Source organism: Telmatherina bonti (genome assembly GCF_933228915.1).
Source record: "Telmatherina bonti genome assembly, chromosome: 23".
NCBI classification, from domain to species: Eukaryota; Metazoa; Chordata; class Actinopteri; order Atheriniformes; family Telmatherinidae; genus Telmatherina; species Telmatherina bonti.
This window is the reverse complement of record NC_136632.1, coordinates 8,861,562-8,886,415: the sequence shown is the minus strand read 5'-3', so window position 1 is coordinate 8,886,415 and position 24,854 is coordinate 8,861,562. Positions and strand designations below refer to the sequence as shown.

Sequence of the window (24,854 nt, the reverse complement as noted above, 5' to 3'; positions counted from 1 at the left end):
TTTTATTGTAACTATCATTTACCTATCCCAAAATTCCCCAAATACATCTCAAAATATTCATTTTGTTTTCCATATTTATGCCCAGCTTGGCTTCCTTCCATGTCCATTCCACTTTTTGATTGCCGAAACATAAGGAGACCTCTTGGTGTTCTATCGACTGGAAATTGCATTTCCTTGCTTGCCTTCTTGAACTAATTTCCTGACCCTGCTGTGACACATCTTATTGAGAAACTGAGAGCAGAGATCTATCTGATTGGCTGCCAAAAGATTACAAAGCGCCTCTGAAAACACCTCTTCAAGTGCAGCTTGCAGGTTAGCAAAGCATGGGAGCATGCGAAGAGCTAGGTTTTGAAAAAAAAAAAAGTTTATATAAACACTGTTATAGCATTTTGCTCTGTTTTAGTCACTTAGTATTGTGTACCTTAATAAAACAAAACAAAAAAAATAAAATAAAATTGACATTTAGCATGAAGTAGAACAGAAAGGTCTGGAAGGTTAAAGAAATAAATTGACACCAGCGCAGGTGTTTGAATGATAAACAGACTGAACATTTGAACTTATACACGCAAGAAAGACCAACACCTAATAGCCAGTAAAAATACCAGGAAACAACAAAGATCATGAAAAATATGACATATGTTTAAATAAAAAAAACAAAAAAAGTGGTAGCATGCTGCTTAACTGGTGACATCAGCTAATAATGGCTAATGTCAAGATTTTTGTCACAAATCAAAGGATAATGAAAATAGAGGTAGTTGTTACTGGAGTGGTAAACACAACGAAAAACAGCTGAGAACAAGCTCTTAGCCATATCACACCTATTATCCTGATGTATCTCTGTTCTTACCTGTTATAAGGCGGCGCCGGTAAAACTGGCTGCATGGCCTGAGCTTCAGCTTGGTTCTGTATTACTCTTTTGTCATTAATGTTACATGTCTGTATGTCAAACCTTGGACGAGGTGGATTGAACTTTGAATTTCCCCTTGGGGATGAATAAAGTATCTTTGATCTTTGATATAAAATTTTAAAAAAACTACACGTAAACAAGATCAATAAGACGTAAAGCACTTCATTTCGGACACAGTCTGTGTACATCTTCATTGTGTCCTTGCAGCCAAATTCAGACGGAGACATATAGTAGAAACAGCTGCATTGAGGGATCTGCTGTTCGTCTCATCAAGTTCTGCAGGCTTCAACATCCCATGTGGAACTACATTAAATTTCTAGTTAAATAATCCACCCATCTAAAATGAACACGGCACACAGTTTCATTTGTTGTCACAGAGGCGTCAAGTTCTGCTCTTTGACTGTCCAAACTGCACCCAGGCAAGAAGTCCAGCATTGTTAGCTCGCTTTTGTTATGTTTAAACAAAGAAATAATAATGATTTTAGAGCACTGCCCTCATTCAACACTTCTGTTCCTAAATTTTTATTTCATGTTTCTTGAAATACATAAAAATGAGCAACACTTACATTTCCACATACTTTATTATGTGCTGCGCTTTAACGCTGAATTCATGACGCTGTAATATGAGCCTTGTAAAGTAGCTTTCCAGTTGTAGCCGTGATGGAATGACTATAAATGCGAACGTCAGGATGTCGGCGTGGAAGAAATGGTCAGTGAAGAAAAGATACCTACACACACGCTGAATCCCACTCACATACGCTCAACCCATCTGTGGTACATTACAAATTCTCACACAAACTCCCAACCACAGACCTTCATTCATGCCTACATCCACCCACACCGTTTCCTTAGCCTTAAACCAAAAGTCCAACTGATGTAGATGAGCTGCAACCGTCTTTATTAGGTGACAACCACTCCTCTCTCACAGACCTCATCCACCCCACTGGTGCTCGTACACAGAAATGACTGACTTCCTCTTCAATCACTTTCTTCTTTTATGTGGACACAGATGTCCAAGATCTTACACAATGTGAGTGGGCGCAGATGGCTCCTATAGCAGCCCGTCAATCAGACATTTGTAGGGAGAGCAGCGAGATCACCATCCCCTGGATGGCACACTTGTATGTGTGTGTGCTGTGCTTATATACATGCTTATATACATGCATATACACACACACACATATATATATATGTATATATATATATATATATATATATGTGTGTATATATATATATATATATATATATATATATGTGTGTGTATATATATATATATATATATATATATATATATATATATATATATATATATATATTGTGTATCTGTGTGCATGGTTGAGATCATTTCTTTTTGTTTATGTAATGCTTATAATGATGGATGATGATGTCCGAGCTGAGGCTGATGCATCAGTGTACTTTACTTGTGTTGCACAATGAAAGCACATGTCTTCAGTCATTACTGTGACAAATTTTCAGTCAATAATCGTGATATTTAATCAACTGAGTATTATTGTTTGGGTTTGTATTAATAACACAGCATAGTATCTCAATGTCTTTAATATCACGATTGTGATCAAGATCATGGTCAGTCCTGGTATTCTACAACACCCTTACTTGGAGGTGCTGAACTGGCCACTGGGAAGGCGTTATGCAAATGTTTTCCATGGTTGTGGTGGAAAAAAATGTTATGTGGTAGACCAGTCCTTGTATTCATATCTGTGTCACATTCTGTGGTGGGATGGAGGGTCACACAGTCCTCTCAGAGTGCTTTCTGTATCTGGCTTGACATCAAGTCCTAGAAGTAAAACCTGCACTGCAGATGAGACATTTCAACCCAGTTTCCTCTGGAATGAATAACTCTTGGTTTGGATTTTGAGCTTTGTAACTTTTCATACTTTTCCATAAAGAAAAGCTATTTAATACACTTAAAGAAAGAGTAAAAACCCAATAATCCTAATGTGGACGCTTTGGACAAGTCTCTGTTTGGACATAAATGCCAGATAAAATTCAGCCTCACTGATATATGAGGAAATAAAAAACCAAACTTCATGGTTAAAAAAAAAAAAAAACAGTTCATATTCATATTTATATGGCATATTTCCCTGTATTTCCCTTGTTAGTTTATTACTATTGCTCATGTCATCACCAGCTGTTAAAAGTTGACAAAACTCATCTTTCATACTTAAAATCTAGCTAACTGCTGGATATGTGGCTCGACTTTCCCCCCATATGTAAAGCATTGTGTTGGCTTCCTCTTATCCTTGTCACATTCTGTTAGACTTTATACACTCTAAATCAAACACACTGCACAAGTACATGTGCAGTCACAGACTCATTATTGTTCATTTACATAATAACCTATTTGCAGAAAGGTGCATACACCCACACATACTTCCTTACACAAAATGTCTCCGCCGCTCCATATGAATTATTCAGCAAATCACACGGCTGAGCAGTTTGTTCCGAGTCCTTGATTGTGACATGCTGTGTTCACATCAAATGCCTCACGGTATATATGACTGACATGTGTCGGTATGCAAGTGTGTGCAAATATTTGTGTATAGATGTTGAGGAAACATGAAATTTCCCTAATTGCAGTTTCTTACAACAGGCCATCATAACTGGTTAGGTTTATTTAGAGCTCATTAGACCTGCCATCAAAACAGCAAAACATGAACTGTTCAAGTACCGTTCTGATATTTTCAAGGATTTTTCATACAAAGGTGTTAAAATGTGTTCATTTTCCTCTTCTTCTCCTCTTCCAGAGATGTTAGAGTCCAGTAACCTCATCACCTTCAATGGTTTGGCCAATAGTTCGAGCTATGACACTTTTCTATTGGATGAAGAGCGAGGGAGGCTGCTGGTTGGAGCAGAGGACCACATCTTCTCCTTTGACCTTGTTAACATCAACAGAGACAACAAACAGGTGAAACTGAGATGCCTCTTCCCCTGATTAAAATTTTACTTATATGTTTGAGAGCTGAATGCATTCTCTTCTGCCTGCTGCTTCTGGAGTCCATTACTCCATCTCCTTCTCTCCTGCCTTTATCCCTCCCAATGTCTGTCTCAGGCCAGACGCGGCTGTCCATAATTGTATTACTCCACCTGGACTAGGTTAACAGTCTTTTTTTTATCTGATTCAGCCTGCTATCATAGACACACAAGACTGACACGCACTTGCCTGCAGGCTGCAGAGAGAGCCGCACAGGGGAATGAAAGTGCTGAAAAATGCATAGTCAATGCAGAAAGGGAGCTTGTCCCTAAATTCCTTTGCCCTAGGCTCGGAAGTGTGCTTTTATTTCTCTCTCCTGTCGCTCTTTTGTTCTAATCTGTGCACCATTAGAAGATAAAGGCCAAAAAGCGGTAATTAAGCAAAGCTAATCTATTTACCATAAAATGAGCAGTGCATATTCCCACGAGAGTAAAACTCAGCTGATCTAGAGAGGAGATAACATAAAGGAACAGAATGGGGGACTCTTTGTGTATCATAAGGACATAATAATGCATGGGCATGCATGTGCATATGCTTCCATTGTCTATCGACATCTGTGTGGCCAGCAGCAAAGACGAAAAAAAAAAAAAAAGAAAAAGCTGAGCTCTGTCATACCCTAGTTTTCAGGATTTAATGATTCCCTTATATATGACAGCTTGCACATGCACACTCATTCTGCATGTGTGTTTATTATTCATGTGACATCAGGGGCCTCAGATGCATGACAGTGAGACTGATCTCTGAAATAAAGATGCTTTCTTTTAATACTCGAAGGGAAAAGTGCAACCGCATGCAAACCATTAAAGGAAAGTTGATTTTTTTGTAAAGCTTAATTCCAAACATGAACTCCAGTTATGTTCTTACATTTACCATAAAGAAACTCTAAACCATTCTTCTGCTTTTATGATGGATTTAATCTGCATGTCTTTGTAAAAGGCTATCCCTCATTAATCACATCTTGACATGAGATTATTTTGGCGGTATTACCAAGGATATAAAGTGATTAAGAGTGCTAAGATGACAAATCCAAATTTAGTCTTTCTTTCCTCTGATTCACCGCATTGACTCACAGCCTTCTGACAACTGTGGCATTTGTCTCATGAAGCAACATGTTGGTCCTCCTTTCCACCTCCACCTCCTGTAATTTGGATTTGTCTTCCTCTCCTTTGCACAGATTGCGTGGCCCGCCACTCCTTCCAAGAGGGATGAATGCAAGTGGGCAGGGAAAGACCTTGGTGTAAGTCCTCATTCATGATAGCATCACGCTTTGAGCTCTTTCATGCAGTGTTTGCCTTTTAGCTTGTCTTCCTTTGAATATGTCAGAGATTTTCAGAGAAATGTCTCACCTATGCTACAGGGTAGACATACAGTCACTGTCTTTGTTCAGCAGCTCAGCGGAAACAAAAAGGTCGGAAATTAACTCTGATAAAAGCAGCGCTGCATTTCAACTCTGCTGCATTGTTCTCTTTAGGGGCCACATCCCAATGACACCTACAGCCACACACAGACATAAAATATGGCAGTCACAGGGAGGTGTACACAGATTGTCTGTGTCACAAGAACAATGACAAAGGTTATTTGCTTCTCTAATGTACGGTTTAATTTTGGGAGCATGTTTATGTATCTGCCTCAGAGCTTGTGTGCATTTTTATGTGGAAGTGTATTGTTTGAGTACTTGTTATCGGGTGGTGTGTTAGCTCACATGCGCTGTTCTGCTTGAACACATATTGTGTGCTACCGGCTTTGTTTGTGTGCACACTGCTGTAAGTGTATCTTATTGTGTTGCTGTTTGGAAATGCCCTCTGCGTGTTGTATCTGCTCTCAATTTCATGGCTGGGTGAGTCTGGAGTGCAGGGCTGCAGGGTTTTAGGATTATCCAGAATTACATACATCATTTTAAATCACAGAAATGCCACTGGGGTCCATTTCAGTGTCGGCTTTTTGAGTTTTTGGTCAAAGTCATAACTGTCCATGGAGCACTCCACCTTCCCTCCTCCATATAAATGAAAGAGTAGAATTACAGAAAACATGGTGATGAGGTATTTGCGTGCTGCGAAAATGTTTACCCTTGAAAATGAGGCGGTGAGAGCAGAGACAGAGTACTGCATCCACAGACCTTGATTAGGACATTACTAAAGCATTCAGAGCTCTCAAAGTGATGCATTTCTCCAAACCACAATTTACAGCCATGAAGCAAATGTAACAGCTGGCCCCCCCTGTCCCTCCCTCAAAATGCCTGAGAGCTTTATCACTACCACTAGTAGAGTGACTGTAACATGGTCTAGGTTGTTGCATTTTGATCCACTGAACCAAGAAGTCAGATTCTCAACTTTCGCTTTATGTTGAACCGCCTGATGTCATTCCTGATCAGCTGCCCAGCTATTAAGGACCAAGCATAATAATCTAACATTTACGCCACATTTCCAGTCCATTTTCTGGATTCAATCAACAAACCCAAATTTTTAACTCCAAATTCACTCACCTCATTCAAATACGAACAAATCTGTCCACCCATTTCTCTGACGGACAGTCGTCATTAATGTCCATTCCAAAGAGTGATTAATTTGATCCGATAATGATTCATTTATCCTCTGTGGGTGTTTTGGTTTTCATTTAATGACATGGCTTGTGATCGAGGAAATCATTTTTCACTTGAGAGCAGCACACAGCTGCACTTGAGTGACCATAACTAACGCCTGTCAGTGCTTAGGTGCACCCTACCTACCACATAGCTGATGAGTAACAAAGACAACCATTTAAGATGCTTAGCAGAGCTGACCATGAAGGGTTTTTAAGGGATTGATGAAATGTGTATAAGAAGGGCGTGAGAATAATTTGAAAAGGGACATGTGTTCGCACAGTTCAACAGTAGGAAACAGAGGGTAAAGTCATTATAGCTGAACAGTCATGCCGATGCACAGACCAGCAGTTTTGAAGTCAGCTGCACGGCATAATGCAAGTTTAGTCATTCTCTTGGAAGTCAGCAGTCGTGTTGTGGCTGTCGTGTGTGGACTTTGTACGGATTGTGAGTTAATGGTGACATGAATGGTAAAAGGCGTTAAATTGCTGAGAGGAAAAGATGCAGCTAGCAAAGTCTTTGTCATACTTTACAGATAATATTCTGTAATACAAACGCAGTTTAATATTTTAGTATATGTTAAGAGCTGGAACTTAAAAATTAAACAGTGCTCACATCTGTGTGAGAAATACGAAATTACCACTAGCAGTCACATAACTTAGCACAAGTAGTTTAGCTTGATGCTAAAGTATTTGTTTTTTAACAATAAAAATCTCCCCTGATTAAAATCTTGGAATGTTTTTGGTTCTTCTGTTATATAATCTATCACTTGTAAGATAAAGGATTTTTTTTTAATCTTCTCTTTCTGGTTAGATTTGGACAAAAAGATTTCCACTGAGTCCTCAGGTATTTTTGAATAAACAGCACCATCACTACTTATTGCAAAGTTATGCTAAATTTAGCTAACTTAACACATTTATTCAAGACTAAGCCCCTATCCAAGTAATTTTCCATCCTATAACTTTCCATATAACTGCAAATTAGCATTTTTAACACAATTTTTTTACAGGTTGAAATGATGAATCAATAAATACATTTTGCAACCTTTGGAAAGTGCCAGACAAGCTAACCAACAAGTTAAGCTAGCAAGCTTATCCTCTCCAGCTGAGCAAACACAGTGATTGCTCAGATTTTTTTTTACATCCAACTCTTTACAAGAAACCAAATAAAAATGTCAAACTTTCCCCTTAAGCAGATTACTAAGGAGGAGAAACTATTCCTGCTGAAGGTTTCTGACCTTTTGAATAATAACAGAAAATTCTGTGTTTTGGAAAAGCTTTGCAGTTTGCGATCCCAGAGTTAATTTAAGCAGTGCTGGAAAATGTCATCACACCAACCTGATGCCCTGCATCCATTTACGTCTCATAGGAGGGACATCATCACATCATCAAAGTGAGAGCTTTAGCAAAGATACATGTGTTGAGGCGAGGAAGAAAAAAGGGGGTAATTTAGCTGTCATGTAATGTGATGTGATGTGTGCTGCATTTCCAAATCCCCTTGCAAATGTGTACCTATTTGTTAGAAGAATATTCAGCATGTATTCTAAATTAGGCAAACCCAAGTTTAATCTTTTAAACACATGTACCCAAATCAGCTCCTCGAGACTGCTAATAACCCTCCTACATTAACCAATCCCCTTGATTAGCTCTCTAATAAACAGTCTCACACCACTGGGACTATCAACATAGTGGAAAGCCAACCCAAATACCCTCACTAAATTTAAACATATGGGTCATTAAAAGATCTGTGGCAGATTTGCCTGATTTGACTTACAGGTGGGATTTCCTTAAAGCAGACTGTGTTTCACAAGCCTTTTCCAAACCAACTGGAAAGTCCCTGCTTAAACTGGAATTTCACCAACACTTCTTTTCAAGCCCGATGGATGCTCTGCTTTTTATTAGTTTAGATCTTCAGCTGAATTTCCCCCAAATTTTTCTTCATCTGAAAATATCAACTTTGTGTAGAGGACAATAGATAGTTGCCAGAATGAGATGACCAACATATGCAAGCTCATGGCTCAGTGTGCTTCACTGCTAAGATTACAACATAAACAGGGACAGGTATCACATTAAAACAATGTATTTAACTATTTATTTTTTACCAGCTACTTGTTTTTTTTTCATCATGAAGTTTTAAGCTAATTGTTTTTTGCTTGTTATACAGAGAGAGTGCTCAAACTTCATCCGGGTCCTTCAACCGTACAACCAGACCCATCTGTACATCTGTGGCACAGGAGCCTTCCACCCCATTTGTGCTTTTCTGGAAATGGGCAAGAGGGCAGAGGTAATAATACATTTGTCACCTAAATGTTTTCAAATATGTTGTATTTTTAATAAGTTATATAAATGCAAAAGGTAATTTAGTTCTCAACTGAGCTGGCAGTAAATGTGACACCGGTGCTATTGTAACCAAATGAATGAAAGTAAACATGGAGGAAAAGTCAAGCGCAGCAGTGTTCATCGATTATCTTCCCATTGATGGTTTCTTTCTTGTGAAGAAGTAAAGGGAAAAAATGGGTCACCGCAGTTCAATTACAGCTGTCGGATATTAAACAACCTCCCTCTTACTTATAAGTTTAATCAGTCATCTTGATACAGGTCTACAGGTTAATCAATGTAGCAGCATGGGTTCTGCAGACGGACAAAAGGGGTGGGAGTGAATGCTTCCACCATGTAGTTTTCACGTGTAGCTGACTCTGTGTGTGTTCATTCACGCTGAAAGTGCTGTCAGTATGAAAAAGCTGTATCTACCTTTTGTTACTTTTTAGATGCAGAGGTATTGTCTACTTTTATATTACTTTACTCCTCATTATCTATGTGTATTTCTGTTCAACTACAGAAACTATTTCAGCAAAAGCAGAAAGCCAGTAGTGTTAAAAAAAAAGGGAGAGAAAAAAATAAAGACATTACTCATTGCTCATGTCAGACTGAATTTGTTTTGCATCCCAGCCCAAAATAGCATGTAATAATGAGAGTATATTGTAACATGAAACACAGCTATAAATACACCTTCAACCAGGCTTAATGTGACTTTCATTGACCTCATGTTGAACTTTGACCTCTCCACCGCAGGACAACATCTTTCGATTGGCCTCACAATTTGAGAATGGCCGCGGGAAAAGCCCCTATGACCCCAAAATGCTCTCAGCCTCACTTCTGATTGGTGAGTTTGATCACTGCCTTTATTAGTTTCAGGAAGTAGCTCTCACCTCAGAGGTGGTCATTTGTGTCTGACTATGACTGTTCTCTGGCAGATGGAGAGCTGTACTCGGGCACATCTGCTGATTTCATGGGAAGGGACTTTGCTATTTTTCGTACGCTGGGGGATCATCATCCAATCAGAACAGAGCAGCATGATTCAAGATGGCTGAATGGTAAATTACATTTTTTCCTCTTAAAAATAAAGTGTTTATTTCTTCTTTATATTGCATGGTTTAATTAAGGATCACTAAAATATATGGCTTTTTTTTTCAGGGTTATAGTAATATCAATCATGCATTTTATTCATAAAGCGATATATATATATATATATTTGTAAATCGGGTCTCAAAGTGCTAACCAAAAGAAGGGTTTTCAGCAAATGCACACAAAAAAATCATTATGTTGGCCCTTAATGGCTAATGCACAAGTTTCAGTGAATATAACAACAAAACTAAAAGCACAACCAAATTTACACACATGGTATGTAACAGAACATGGAACAAAAAGCTTCAGCAAAAATAGACAAAGTAAAATTTCTCAAAACAGCTTTTATAAAACAGAAAAAAGCTCATCTAACAGTGATCATTTCGCAAAATGGTCCTAGAAATAAAGTAAAATATATCACAAAAGCTGAAAATAGAAAATTTACAGAAAATTTAAATCAAAACATTTACAGAAAATCAATCAGCATTTTAGAAAATCCGACAATAGTTCAAGGATTATGACAACAAAGAGAAAAGAATTGAGCTAAACGCAGCATGACATTTTATGCCTTAAACCTCTTCGAATCTTTTTATCATTGAGTTGTAGTGTTTTCTAAAACAAATCTAATTGATTATATGTAATAAGTATTAAAAACATACAACACACCGCAGTTAATGTGCTAGATGTTTCTGAAATGCTATTTTCCATCTTTAATTACTTTTTTTTCATTGTTTGTAAAAATTTTAAAAAAGGAAACAAAAGTGAATAAATTTTGAAAAAGCTTTTTGAGTAAAAAGTTCATTTGTTTATTTATAACAATGTCATTTTTGTTTTTTGTGTTGAGTTTTTCACCTCAAGGCTACTCTGATTTAGAGAAAAAATCAGGTGTTTGCAGTTTATTTACACCTCATTTCTCAGTAGCACCCAGGATAAACCTTCTATCACAGGTTATTATTTGGACAAAAGACATTGCTTAGCTTTTCAGCAGACGTTGACGCATTAAATTTTCCCCCAAGTCTCAAGTCTCCAATCATTTCCATTCATGTGCAGACATCAGATATCAGAGCCCATTGAAAAAGTCACTGGATTTGCCTGTCCTAGTAAGATTAGAGCTGAAGTGAGGGTTATTGACTGCTCAGTCTGTCTGGCTATCTTTCGGCACCGCAGAGGACTTAGGAAGCCACAAAAGGTCAGTTTGAACCTTTCCCTCAAGCTGTGCCATCCCTTTTTCTCCTCTTTCCCACAGAACTAATCCGCTCTCAGCTGTTTTCCTGTAGTGGGGTCAAATTCCTCCCAACTCTTCTCAACCCCCCAAGCACTGTCAAAAATCACAAACACTGGTCTCTACAGTGCTGATTACTATGATATATCAATAACGGCCGTTTAAAAAGGGGAAGTCTTTGTTATAACGTTAATCCCCATCGATCTTTCACCTTGTTCAAACAAATACGCTGGGGATTGTCGTCATTCGGCTTGGCAAAATCCAGCGCCTTCTTCACAAAGAGGGGCTTGTAATTGTATGGATTACCGGGGTGGGGAGGTTCTCTTGGGCCTTTATCAACAAGGTTACATGGTACTCAAACGTGGAAAGAGAGAAACACGGGAATGAATCTGTAATTGCGGATTATTCGAAAAGGATTTAGGGTTAAATGGTAGTTTAGACACGGGTAGCTTTATATTCATGGATTTTATTTACATTTATCAACCTGTTAATGCCCCCACTCCCTTCACATGAATGTTGGATTAAACCTCCTCTCAATAAAGGGGGTCTTTTGTTGGGAATTGATGAATAGAATGACCTCAGGATTTGGCAACACAACCGGCAGCCTATTTTTCGGTGCGATCGCATGCACATATGATTTTTGGGAACTTGTAGATTTAACGGCACATATTCAGCATATACGGCCTGTGTGGGGTACACATGATTCATACCAGAGGTCTCGCACCCGCACAGCACTTATAAATCTGCTTCCCACTTTGGCCACACTCTCCTTTTTCACAGCTACTCTATATCCTGAGCTGCCGTGGAGGTGTAACATGGCACTGCTTGTTTCTCCCCGGCTAACCCTCGAGCTTTCAGACGCAGGCTCGTTTTACGCTCGAAGACGCCTCAATGACTGCGGCCAGGTTTCCCTGCTCCTTATGCCTCCTTGACGTCGAGAGGTATCTCTGCTCTGTGGCCCCGACTCCTCGGCTTAGCTTTGGTTCCTTCTCGCATTTACAGTCACAATGAATTTATTTAAGTGTTACCCTGGACAATTAGCCATGTCTACTTGCAAGGATGTGGTCCAGAGGCAGGGTTTATGTAGGATTTGGATGTGGGGCTCTCACTTGAGGTAAAGTCAGATACTGTAACAGCTTGGTGTAAAGCACTGTGCTGTTACTGCTCAGCTGTGACCAGAAAACATGATGAGGGATTGCTTTAGAGGTAGAAGGTAATCTTGTGACTTCAGAATGACGTACAAAAATATTTTCTACTCTACTTATTTTGATGTTTTCTGTGTAGACCCCAGGTTCATCAGCGTACACTTGATCCCTGAGAGTGACAACCCTGAGGACGACAAGATTTTCCTGTTTTTTAAAGAGAATGCTATGGATGGAGAGCACACCGGGAAGGCTACTATCGCCAGGATAGGACAACTGTGTAAGGTAACAACACAAAACTAAACAAAATCAGTCTTTTAAACAACAAGAAAGCTGATTTTTAGACAGATTTTGCATTGATCTGGTTCTTTTCCTCGTATATGAACAAGTAAATCTCATGAAACTGGGCTGATGTGATTGCAGAATGACATGGGAGGTCACAGAAGCCTCGTAAACAAGTGGACCACCTTCCTCAAGGCGCGTCTCATGTGTTCAGTACCTGGGGTCAATGGCATTGACACACACTTTGATGAACTACGTAAGCATCTCATTTCCTCTTTTCCTTAATGCTGGGAAGATAAAACAACCTTGCATTCGTCTTTAAAAAGCTGCTGGAAAACCTTCACTCATAATTGTGTTTTGACTTTTAGAGGACGTGTTTCTCATGAGCTCCAAGGATCCGAAGAATCCAGTTATCTACGCTGTATTCACTACATCCAGGTACAGTCCTGCGCAGGTCTTTTCATCATGACCTCCACTGCATGCATGCAAGGGCTCAAATTCTTAAATAGTGTGACAGACGCCGGTTGTATCATATTTGTTTTGTTGATTTGTTGCTAGGCGATCAGAAGGAGTTGATATACGGTATTTTTATTGGGTATGTCTCCTAGGCAAGTTATTTCCTTTTTATCTGAAAAACACCTGCTCCATATCTGCTTTCAAGATCTCATTCTTTCACAATTTATTCCATTTTTTTTTTTTTTGTAATATCATTTCCAAAGCATTTTTTTAATGACACGTCACTGTATGAGTGACCAAACGTGCCTCTGTCTATTTCTCACACAGAGTGCCTTTAATCCACTTACAGGTGTCCAATGGTTCCTTGACTTCCGAAACCCTCCCCATGTCTCCGCATGGGGATTGCTTTTATCTGAGTCCCCCATACCTCACTACCTGTCCCCTATTTCATTGAAACCTTGGCAGGCTTGTAGGGAAATCAGATTAGGGAGCAGAAGGGAGCGGGAGCAACATGATATTCACTTAGCAGGAATGCACGTTCCTCTCTTGGCCACCTCCCCAGCCATGAATGGGGTTTTCAGAGGCCGGGTGTGGCTTCTATAGAAGCATGTGGAGAGGTGAAGGCATGGGGAAGGGCAGATAAGTGAGCTGAATTGGCACAGATGGTGGCACTTATCAAGATGGTGATGAATTTGCATTTTTGGAAGGAAGAGGAGGGGGGTATTTTGTGTCCGATGCTGTGTGCGAAGCAATTTTGAAAGGAGGACAAACACTTCACCATCAATCACAGCTAATGATAAGACGTGCTGAATAGAACAGAGGTGAAGCGGACGGCGCCTTGCATCACCAGACCCGTATGGCTTTTCTCAGCTCTCTGGGTTGTATTCAGACCAGGAGGTGGGTGCGCATTGGCGTGCATCCACCTACGTATAAGCACGTCTGTTGCACAGACACACACATGCATGCACTTTAAAATTCAATTATGGTGCATTGGGGAATTAGAGTGGTTTAATTGGTTTTCTAAGTGGCCGGTTTTCAGAGATGAATGGTGCAGAGATACAGAAGAACCTGCTTTTAATATCACTGCTTAATGAGGCACAGACAAGCTGCCACTGACAGATCAATGTTTGATTGTGCCCCTGTGTCTGTATTTGTGTGTGTGTGTGTGTGTGCATGTGTGTGTGTGCACAAACACATAGTGAACCTTCCTCCTAAGCACAGATATTGGAGTGTCTTTCCTTGCCCCTGGAGTTAATTGAATTTCTCTGTAATTAACATTTTCAAATGCTAATCCATTCATCTTCCATGCTTTAGTGAATATCGCCGGCTGTGTGTATGCCAGCCACATCCCTAATTAGTCTGATACAACTTCCCATTGCAGTCAGCAAGACAAAGGACATTTTGAATCTTATTGAAGCATTTGGATTCTGCAATAGCAGAAGATTTGCTGCCCAAATAAAAATGTGCCATCTGTTAAAAGGTGACACTTGGGACGTTAAAGAACAAGCTTGAGGTTATTTTTGAGCAAGGAAAACGAGTAATTACCAATTTTTAAAGCTGTGAAACAGATCTCTTTATACACGTTCAGAGGTTAATGGGCTTGATGGTGTGCACAAATTGCAACAAAACAGCTTATTTTGTCCAAATCTCCCCAACTTGTGGTGAATCTTTCAATATTAATGTAGCTTTTCCAATTCTTCCACCTATATGACTCACGGGTCAAAATGCAGCCAATGGTTTGACCCTGATCGAGCCTACGTTGGAAGAAAACCAACATAATTTTCCTTTTCTGGATCCACAAAACTGTTCAACTTTGCCTTTTTCAATCTTGAAGCCTGCTCAAGCGAAGGCTTGCCAAGAATATTGGACTGGATTTCAAATGCACTCTAAACCAGGTCTCCCGTTTGGTTGGTGGTGTGCCCAAATTCCTGTCTGTTCTCATGAGGCTGGAAGCAATCAGAGAGAAGTTCCAATCTGTCATTCCTGTACTTAGGTAATGACAGCCTTTCTCCCCTCTCTCTTTGTGCTGTGAAGGGTTATTTTGCTGTCTTTCCTCAGTATTTCACAAGCTCCTAATCCTCTCTCTGGTGACCAATCATTTAAGAATCCCCCTTGTTTGTCATCCGTCTTTACTCCACTCCCTCCTTCAACTGATCTTTACACTTTTTTCTCTCTGTATCTCACCCTTTCTGCGTTTCTTTCTCCCTCCGCAGTAACATATTCAAAGGCTCAGCGGTGTGTATGTATAACATGGCAGACATAAGAAGGGTTTTCCTGGGTCCCTACGCCCACAGAGATGGACCAAACTACCAATGGGTGCCTTTCCAAGGGCGGGTGCCCTACCCTCGCCCTGGCACTGTGAGTTTTCATCTATGTGGCACGAGTTTTAGCAGCAAAGTTGCATTTGTACCATCTAAATACATCCATACTTTCTTTACTCTAAATTTTAGTGCCCCAGCAAGACATTTGGAGGTTTTGACTCCACCAAGGACCTTCCTGATGATGTCATCACCTTTGCTCGGGGTCACCCTGCCATGTACAACCCAGTGCATCCAATAGGTGGACAGCCAATCATGGTGCGGACCGATGTGGACTACCAGTTCTCCCAGCTGGTTGTTGACAGAGTGGAAGCAGAAGATGGGCAGTATGATGTCATGTTCATCGGCACAGGTACAGTAGGCCCATTTTTCCTGTCAGGTTGCCCCTTTTGTGTCAAAGTTTTTGACACAAAGTCAAGATCAGTCAGTAATAGGCACAGTACAGCTCATTTTCATACATCACATAAGATGTAAGAACATTCATTTTCCAAACTGCTTAGTCTGATTAAAGGTCATGGGGAAGCTGGAGTCTATTCCAGAAATCATTGGGAGAGAGGCAGGGTACAGCCTAGAAAGGTCGCCAGTCCATCATAGAATGTGTTAGAGAAGAATTTTGATAAAATCTCTCAAAGCAGGAAGGCTTAAAAACGTTTGAATCACCACATTCATGTGAAATCTGACACTTTTTCATCTTTCTGCAGTTATTCTGGGATATTTGTGCTTTTATTTGCACTTAAGGGCAGAACCGCTGCAAAGATATCATAGTTACACTTCATCTTGATGCTTTGTCCTCATGACTCTTGCTCTGTCTCCTCATTCTTTCTCATGTTTGCTTGACCACAGCAGTTCTATGTCCTCACCCCATGATTGAACGGGGCACGTACAACCAAAGTCAAATGTTGTCTTTACAAACAGCTGGAACAACTTTAAAGTATACCAATTTTATGAGCTGTGTTGGAGACTCTCCATGACGTGATTCGGACAGAAAGGTGGACATAAAGGTGCTTAGAGTTCCCGAACCAATCAGGAATGTCCAGAGCTGCAAGCAAGAAAGGCGAAAGAGTTTATATTTCATCAGTATAAATTATTTTTATGTTCACTTACTCTGTGTTTCAGATATGGGAACAGTGCTGAAGGTGGTCACAATCCCCCGAGAGAGCTGGCATGACCTAGAGGAGGTTGTGCTAGAAGAGATGACGGTTTTTAGGGTATGTCATTGAAAATTTACTGGCACCACATTACAGATATCCAGAATTTTTCTTCTTTAATGATGTGCTTTTAAATGGTCTCTATTTTGTCTGTACAGGAGCCCACTCCTATAACTGTCATGGAGCTGTCCACCAAGCAGGTAAAGGCTCATTTTCACACATCGTAATTAACCAAAAAGGTTCAAGTGAAAACAATAAAAAAGCAGTTGTGGCTTTTTGACCTAACACAGCTATCCAAAAACCAATATGTCTACTGAGACCTGAACCCACAACCACCATCTCTCTACAAGAATGTTTCCAGACAAACTCCCACAGGAACCTTTCATTTTACATCCTTGCTTTGTCTCTCACTCTCACAGCAACAGCTGTACCTTGGCTCAGGTCTGGGTGTATCACAGATGTCTCTACACCGTTGTGAGGTGTATGGGAAAGCCTGCGCCGAGTGCTGCCTGGCCAGAGACCCTTATTGTGCCTGGGATGGTGCTGAGTGTTCCAGATACTTTCCTACTGCTAAGAGGTAGGAACCTGGACACATTTAAAAGTCTTCTTTATGTATCCTCGGAGGGTTTGCTTAGCCTGCATGGCTCCTTTCAGCAACATCCTGCCTTTGTGATAATGTTGTTAAATGTAGCCACACCTGGGAGTTATCAGCACACCTGCACTCTGCTGCAGTCGGCTTTAAAAAAAGTCCACTTGTCCTGATGTGAAATCTAATTTCTCTTGCTACAGACCTCCACAGGCCTATTGGCAAATGCAAAGAATGAAAAAAAAAATAGACTAAGATCCACAGTGCATGCCAAAACCCCCAAACATGGAAGTAATCAGAATATCATACAGGCACAAAATGGAGCCATTAAATACACATATGCACCAGAAGGCATTCCAAGAAATACAATCCAGTAATATAGGTTAGTTCTCCTGCCAGTAGCAGTTGTTCTTGATTGTGAATCCATCACCGTGCAGTCAGGATGCACACACACACACACACACACACACACACACACACACAGTCACATGAATATACATACACCAACTCACATGCACTAAATTATAGTCAACAGGAGCTGTCTGACCGCTTCACCCTGCAGCCAGGAGGTATGAACATACACACCCTCAAATTACCCTCTGCTGTTTCCAGCAGGCTTAGGCTGACCGCTTCAGCCCTCACACACACACACGCACACACACACACACACACACACACAGCACTACACCCCTGCATCTCATTCATCCAGAACTTCTCACACCAGGAGAAGTAGGCCAGTGGGTATACTCCCGCTTGGCAGGGTTGTTGAGAAGGTGGCACACCCCATGGTTAAAGGCCAGGTTCAGCTCCTTTCTGCTCCGCTTTGCATTGAAAATATTTTCTCTCACAGAACGAGAACCAGACACCGGGCCCGCACGTGCTCAGGGGCTCAAAAAAAAACTCTGGAATGTTAGCTCAGGAAATGGGCAGATGACAGATGAGAAGAAGAGGGAAATGATGAGCGTATATTGACAAAGAAGTCAGAAAAGGAGGATTGAAATTGTCGCATTTTTTTTTAGAATACACACATGCACAGTGTTTTTTTCCTATCTATTTCTCTTATCCTGCTCTGAACATTTCTGTCCAGCCCTTGGGTCCGGCTCTCTTAAGTTTCTTATTTTTTCTTTATTATTACATCACTTGTCAGCCTGTCAACAGCTTCAAACCATGACAGCTCAGAGCAGGGGAGATATACGAAGCCAGTCAGTAAAGCCAGACTATGAAAATGCCTCGCCATCATAGTAAAAAAAGCAAATGACATAGTGGAATTTTATGCAGAGAGGACAAAGAGCTGCTCTGCTTTTACAAGGTTTTCCAAGGGCAAAACATTTTTCTGTGTGTTTTATAATAATGGCTCATTGGATGGCAATGAAGCTCAACTTTTTACTGTTCAGCAGGTTTGTTTCTTACATTTTTCCAGGGTTTTAGTTTTTTATTATTATTTTTTTTTTTTTCATCTGTGTCATTCAGCAGTGGGGTAAAGGTTGAAGAAATCCCTGTTTTCTCTGACATTGGATAACATTGCCCCCTAGTGGTAGATGTGAAACATTACCATTCACTTCACTTTGTTTCATCTACAGGAGAACCAGGCGACAAGACATCAGAAACGGGGATCCTCTCTCCCAGTGTTCAGACCTTCAGCATCATGGTACTATAAAGGCTGCATGCTAACGCACACACGCCTCATGTTTCATGCCACATATGTCTCATCCCTCTGAATGTGTGTGTTTTGCTTTGGCCAGATGACATTGATGGCTTAGGAGGCAGCGTGGAGGACAGGAATGTGTTTGGGGTGGAGAACAGCAGCATGTTTCTGGAGTGCAGTCCAAAGTCTCAGAGAGCGCTCATCTACTGGCAGCTGCAGAAGCCCAACGATGATCGCAAGCAAGAGGTCTGTGTGTACATGTGTGTGTTGTAGAGCAGGGATCCCCAACCCTGGTCCTCGAGGACTGGTGTCCTGCAGGTTTTCCAAGTGTTCCTGCTGGAACACACCTGACTTAGACTCAGACAAGCTCTGTGCATGTCTGCTAAATACACACTTATCTGAATCAGGTGTGTTGCAGCAGGGAAACTTGCAAAACCTGCAGGAGACCGGTCCTCAAGGACCTGGATTGGGGATCCCTGTTTTAGAGAGAACAAGTAAATGAAAAATCAAGTGTTAAATATCTATTTCACATTGATTAGATTTCTGTAGACCAAACATCCATCTGCCCTGTGCTCAGCATGTCCTGCGCCACCCCTCTGGTGAGCTTTGACTTCTTTTAATCTTCACCCTCATCGACCTGGAGGGGTGAAAATTTTGGGTGTGGGGTGTTTAGCTTCACTTTTGACCCAAGATTGTAACTGATTACTTTTGCAAGAATTTGCACTGTGGCTGTTTTTCTAGCTGGTCAATGAGAACATGTTTCAGGTATCAGCATGAAGCAGTAACATGACACAGGAAGTCCAGCTGGGTCAAATAGCAGCAAGTCAAATGGCTTATCAGATGTAAAACACAGCAGGTTCATATTTTTATCTGGAAGGATATTACTACTGGATTAGAAATACAGTTTTCCAGCTTCACGTCCACGTATCTGATCAACAATATGGACTCTGGGCTGGTTTTAAAGCTGCATTAGCTGCAATTGAATCTTTAGATTTGTTGACTTTGTTTACACCCAGAGTTTAAGTTTGACTTGAAAAATATTCCCCGCTCCTTCATCTAAACACTTGCAGAGATAGTTTTTTTTCTTTGTTAATCAAAAAGCCAAAGTAAATTAAACTTGGTTAAAAGTTGAAACAAGGAAAAAAAGAATGAACGTAGAATTACATTTTTTGTTACAGATTTAAATCACATTCATTAAGGCCACAAAAACATCCTTGCCGTGGTCAAAATCCACTTCCTGAGAGCTGTTTTTTATTTTTTTTTATCTTCTTTTTAATCCTTTATTTAGCCAGGAAAGCTACACTGAGACACAAAAGCTCCTCGTCCCGAGAGTGGTGGGGCCTGCACTGTACAGCTGAATTAGTGGCTTAGTGAGATAACTCCAGGTTCAGCCTGAGGACTTATAGAGTTATAGAGCTCGTTTCTTCTGTTTTATTGTTGTTTGTTCTTTATTTGGTGCATCTGACAGAATGAGACTGAAACTTTCTCACAAGAGTCAAGAGTGCACCTGCAGCTCATTCATTTAACAAAAATCATAAATCCCCAGTTCTGCTCATGCTTTAATGATTTATTTTTACGATGTGCAAAATGTCTTTCCTCCCTGCTTCTTCTGCAGCAGCTGTGTTGTTCTCATCCCACTGTTAGCCACCGCTTAGTTTATTTTATTCTATACGTTTGTTTTGCATTTTGTTCTTTTCTTCACAATTTGAGGATGTAATTGTAACTTTTTAAACGCAGTTATTATTAATTGAGCAGATATGGATGAGCCTTTTTAATTTTATTTAATTTGCTTATAATTAGATTACAATAAATTAGATTATATTAAAAAAAAATATCAATGTGTAGGAGTGCTTATCAGTCACCAGTTCTTGGTCTCAGGGTAGACCAGACCAAATGTTACAAAACTGCGTGTTGCTCTCCTGTAAAAGTAAATGAAATGTCTTTATTTCTACAGCATATTCATAGGGTCCCTATGAATATGGAGTTTTTTGTGATCTCTGAATTTGGTTATACTTGAATACAGTTGAACCATGTCTTGAGATTGACTGTGTCATAAATTTGCTCCATACAGATAAAGCTGAGTGTAATGAATTGATGAGTCAAGAGATGCCAAATCCACAGATTTTACATGAGTGTGCACATGACGAATCGGGGATGCTGAGTTAATTTACAGAGTGGATAAAGCATGTCTTCGTACATTTAGGCTAAGATTAGCCAAAGAAGTAAAAAAAAAAAAAACATGAAAAACAGCAACATTTTTTTAAAACTTTATATTCTGTCAGTATTTAGTAGTATTTAATTGTATTTAATTTAATTTATAATAGTATTTAATTGGCAGCAAACCACTACTAATGGTTACAATTCAACAGTAATTTTTATAATCAATGTTTTGGAAAGTTTCCAAGCTGTGTTTCAGACTTGTGGACTCATTATTTCCTGCTTTGCCAACTCAAATTCTTTTATTTTTTTTTGTCTGTCTGTTTGTTTTAGATCAAGCTGGATGACAGGGTGCTCCGTACAGGCCAGGGTCTGCTGATCCGCAGCCTGACTCAGTCTGACTCAGGCGTCTACCACTGCCAGGCCGTCGAACACGGCTTCATTCAACCCCTGCTGCGCCTCAACCTCCAGGTTATCCCAACCCAGAAACTGGGTGACATCTTACCTGGACTTCCCAGTGCAGGAGGGGGCTTAGGTCAGTCGCCCAAGCACAGGGTGTGGTACAGAGACTTCCTGTCTCTGTTAGACCACCCAGAGCTGAACAGCGTGGAGGAGTTTTGCGACAAAGTTTGGAAGAAAGAACGCAAACAGAAGAAGGGGAAGACTCCAAACAGTCAGGGCAAATCTGACAGCGCCACTGGCTCCAACTCTGCTCTACGACCCAAAGCTTTGGCCCCCACTGCTCAGAAGCAGCAGGCCAGTCCACCCCAAAGCAGGCCGTGGCTGCAGAGTGGAACTCCAGCAGTAGAAGGGTCAACAAGAAGCCAGAATACCCAGAGAGGCCAAACGAATCTGGGTATGCTGAGCGGCCAAGCCCCTAAGATCAATCAGAAGACACAAAATGGCCAGAAGGCGCAAGGCGGGCTGGCCACTTCTCAGGTTGCAGGGGGATCTCGGGGGAGCAGCCAGCATACAGCCAAGTGGAGACGGATGCAGGAAAATAAGAAGGGACGCAACAGGAGAACCCATGAGCTCCAAAGACCCCCACGAAGCGTTTGAGAAAAAGGCACAGAGATGCACACATTCAGTCCGATCCAAACACACATAAGCACAAAGCCATGCATTCGCAGAGATACATAAACACATTCTGTCAGTTGTGAATCCAGTGACGTCTTCATAGCAGCAGCCAGAACCAAAACCATCCAGCACAGTTTGTAGATGGACGACACACATAAAACTCATTAAGAGACACGCACATAAATGCACATAACCTGTGAAAGAGACGAGGACGATCAGAGGACTGGAAAACTGGAATGCAAACTGTAAATGTGAGAGGATCTTCCTGGTTGCCTTGGACACCGCCTGGCAGATATTTCAACCTCCTCCTGTACATAAGCTACTAAAATAAGACTGGGACGGTACTGGTTAGTGAAGCATTTGTCTGCAGAGCAAAAGCAAATGGACTAATGTGCTGAGAGGACAGTCTTGGGGACATTAATCTATTTCCAGACATTCACAGAAGCAGAATTAATGCATCCTGCTGCCCTCTTTGACCTGAGCATGTGAACTCGCCTACATGGAAATGGATAAAAAAAAAAAAAAAGCTCACAGCTTTTTGAAGAACTGCTAGAGGACAAAAGATCATCTCGTCTTTTGAGACAAACAGAGCAACAACAAAACAGCGCCCTCAACGGAGGAGAGAGAAGGGTTGCGCTTCACCTCCACGTGTGCACGGCTTGCATCAGTTGCTGTCATGTTGTTTTAAAACAAACAGGAGCACTTTTACATGGGGAAAAAAGAAAAGAAAAAAAACCTAAAGAGTGCTCCAATCGTAACCTCCTCCACTGAGGCTGGGAAAGCATAGTGCATGTTGTTGTCAATAAATGTTTTAATAAGCTAATTATTTTATGGCAAACTCCAGGCCTTTCTTTTTTTTTTTTATTTTCCTGCTTTTCGTTTTCGTTAATATTTGCTTTCCTTTCCAAACCTGCACCACTTTTTTTTTTTCACGATTCTAGGCAGCATAAAAGCCTTCATTGTGCATAATTCCCCTGTCCTCCAAAAGTTTCTCTGTAAATTATGTTAATGCTTTCTTCTGGGATTTATCGAATTTGGACTCAAATCCCAGTTTTGAGCTATGAAAAAGAAGAAGAAAAAATCCCAGCCTAAAAGAAGGCTGCCACTTTTTTTTTTTTTTTTTCTCCTTCCTTGTGTGTACATATATACAACAACCTTAACTCTCTGTGTATATACAGTACATATACAGTACAAGAGCACCACTTTATTATTTATTGCTCATTGTTTTGTGAAAGGGTTGCATTTATTTTTGATATTTTTCAGCTCATCAGTATCTTGGAGAAACCATGGCAACAGCAACAACAAAAAGATGCTTTGATGGACCAACTGGTGAAAAAATGTGTCTAAGAATCCCCTCTTTGTGGGATGTAAGGGTTAATTAAGGGGTTTTGTGCGTTTATTAACCATGTTTTTTGACAACGATAAGCACAATTTCATCTCTCTTGCCTTTCATATGAACTCATTTCATCATGTCCTCCTTCCCCACACACATCCACCTGACGCGTCTCCTTCCCAACCAGTAGCTACTATATGTAAGATAATCCCCCAAGCTGAAAAAAAAAAAACATTAGCTGTGAATCTCTGTAAGAAATAGTGGAGAAAATTGTTAAATCTAGTCTGAGGAGAAGACACATTATACTGCATGTGAATGCTACCTACAGTAAGTGCATCTTTTCTATTGTCTTTTTACGTGTTTTTGTGTGAGAGGTAAAATTCCCTTAATGTGGGCAAGGTGTGAGTTACTTTTTGTCCTTTTTGCCAAAACGGTGATATTAACAACTTCTGATACTCTGGCCAAAGCTCTTTTAAGATCCAGGCTCCTTTATCTTTAATTCAACAGCGGCACCTCCTGTCTCCTCCCGGCTCCTCAATACTTGACGAAAGTAAACGTGTCAATGCAATAAATTAGAGCAGAAAGTGTTCCAGCACTCAGAAGTTTGTCTCTCCCTCAGAGTTGGAAATATGAGAGAGAGCTGGGAGTTACAGCTGCTGTAGCACAGCTCTTTCTGGCATGCATTGAGTTGTCTAAATAAACATCTCTGTTACAAAAAGAAAAGTCTCCTCAATCTTTTTTTTTTTTTTTTTTCACTCCCTGTTTAGCTGAAGGTAACATTTATTTCTAGGTGGGATTAAATCATTTCTGCTCAGTGATTAGTCAGCCTCATAACTTTGAATAAACATATTTAAAACAAATCTACGGCTCTTCAAACATCAGGTTTAATCAGGAAATCCCGTAGACTTTAATAACCTATAAGTTTTTTGTTCCTAGATGCTGCTTGATGACATGTTTTAAAGAGGAATGACGTAGTACTTACAATGTAATGTGAAGTCCAGCTTTTTTCCCTGGAGGTCAAATGGGAGTAAAATGACTGAAACTGTTGTGATTATATGACAAAACACACAATGCAGGACATGTTGAGTGATGAGTTAAAGTTAATTTCTCAAATATGAAGTGCCATATCTAGACTTAGTAGATGCATCATTGTTCATCTCCACCCACAGCCTTCAGGAAAAAGCCATCCTCCATGGCAACCTGCTGCATCCTTAGTGGAGGACTGGGGGTCATTTTGCAGGCATGGGGTAAAATATCCAGGTGAAGAAAAAGGGGTTATTCTGTTTTTTCCCCCTCTGCCTGAATGCACACCCAGTTGTATCAATACTAACAAATATTTATTATAAATTATGCCAAGTACCTGAGTGGAAGTCAGTGCAGTATGTGCAGCATTTATACAGCATCATCTTTCTGACTGCCGACATGGGTGATAACATTTGTCTGTCCAAACTGGTTATATTCTATAAAGATGATCTAAAAGTCATAAAATTACCAGTTTGGATGCCGTGTGACGTCTACTGACTCAGAACATTGAAGAAACACTAACAAAACATGGATTTGGCTCAAAGCTATAAGCTCATGAGAATCAATGATTAATGGCAAACAAT

The 24,854-nt window shown here is 40.4% G+C and overlaps 1 protein-coding gene across 2 annotated transcripts in view; it reads left to right on the top strand.

Annotated features, from left to right (window-relative positions):
- sema3aa (sema domain, immunoglobulin domain (Ig), short basic domain, secreted, (semaphorin) 3Aa) overlaps positions 1-23,927 on the top strand; it is a 42,836-nt gene extending 18,909 nt beyond the window's left edge. For both annotated transcript variants that reach the window (XM_079263463.1, XM_079263462.1), the window contains exons 2-17: positions 3,673-3,833; positions 5,074-5,136; positions 8,641-8,760; positions 9,549-9,639; positions 9,731-9,850; positions 12,388-12,530; positions 12,669-12,783; positions 12,896-12,965; positions 15,197-15,341; positions 15,434-15,653; positions 16,418-16,509; positions 16,608-16,649; positions 16,869-17,026; positions 18,616-18,683; positions 18,778-18,926; positions 21,171-23,927. In XM_079263463.1, coding sequence (XP_079119589.1) covers positions 3,675-3,833; positions 5,074-5,136; positions 8,641-8,760; positions 9,549-9,639; positions 9,731-9,850; positions 12,388-12,530; positions 12,669-12,783; positions 12,896-12,965; positions 15,197-15,341; positions 15,434-15,653; positions 16,418-16,509; positions 16,608-16,649; positions 16,869-17,026; positions 18,616-18,683; positions 18,778-18,926; positions 21,171-21,896 — 2,481 coding nt within the window. In that variant the 5' untranslated portion in view covers positions 3,673-3,674 and the 3' untranslated portion in view covers positions 21,897-23,927. The remainder of the gene's footprint in view (positions 1-3,672; positions 3,834-5,073; positions 5,137-8,640; positions 8,761-9,548; positions 9,640-9,730; positions 9,851-12,387; positions 12,531-12,668; positions 12,784-12,895; positions 12,966-15,196; positions 15,342-15,433; positions 15,654-16,417; positions 16,510-16,607; positions 16,650-16,868; positions 17,027-18,615; positions 18,684-18,777; positions 18,927-21,170) is intronic.
- The last annotated feature ends 927 nt before the right edge of the window (positions 23,928-24,854 follow it).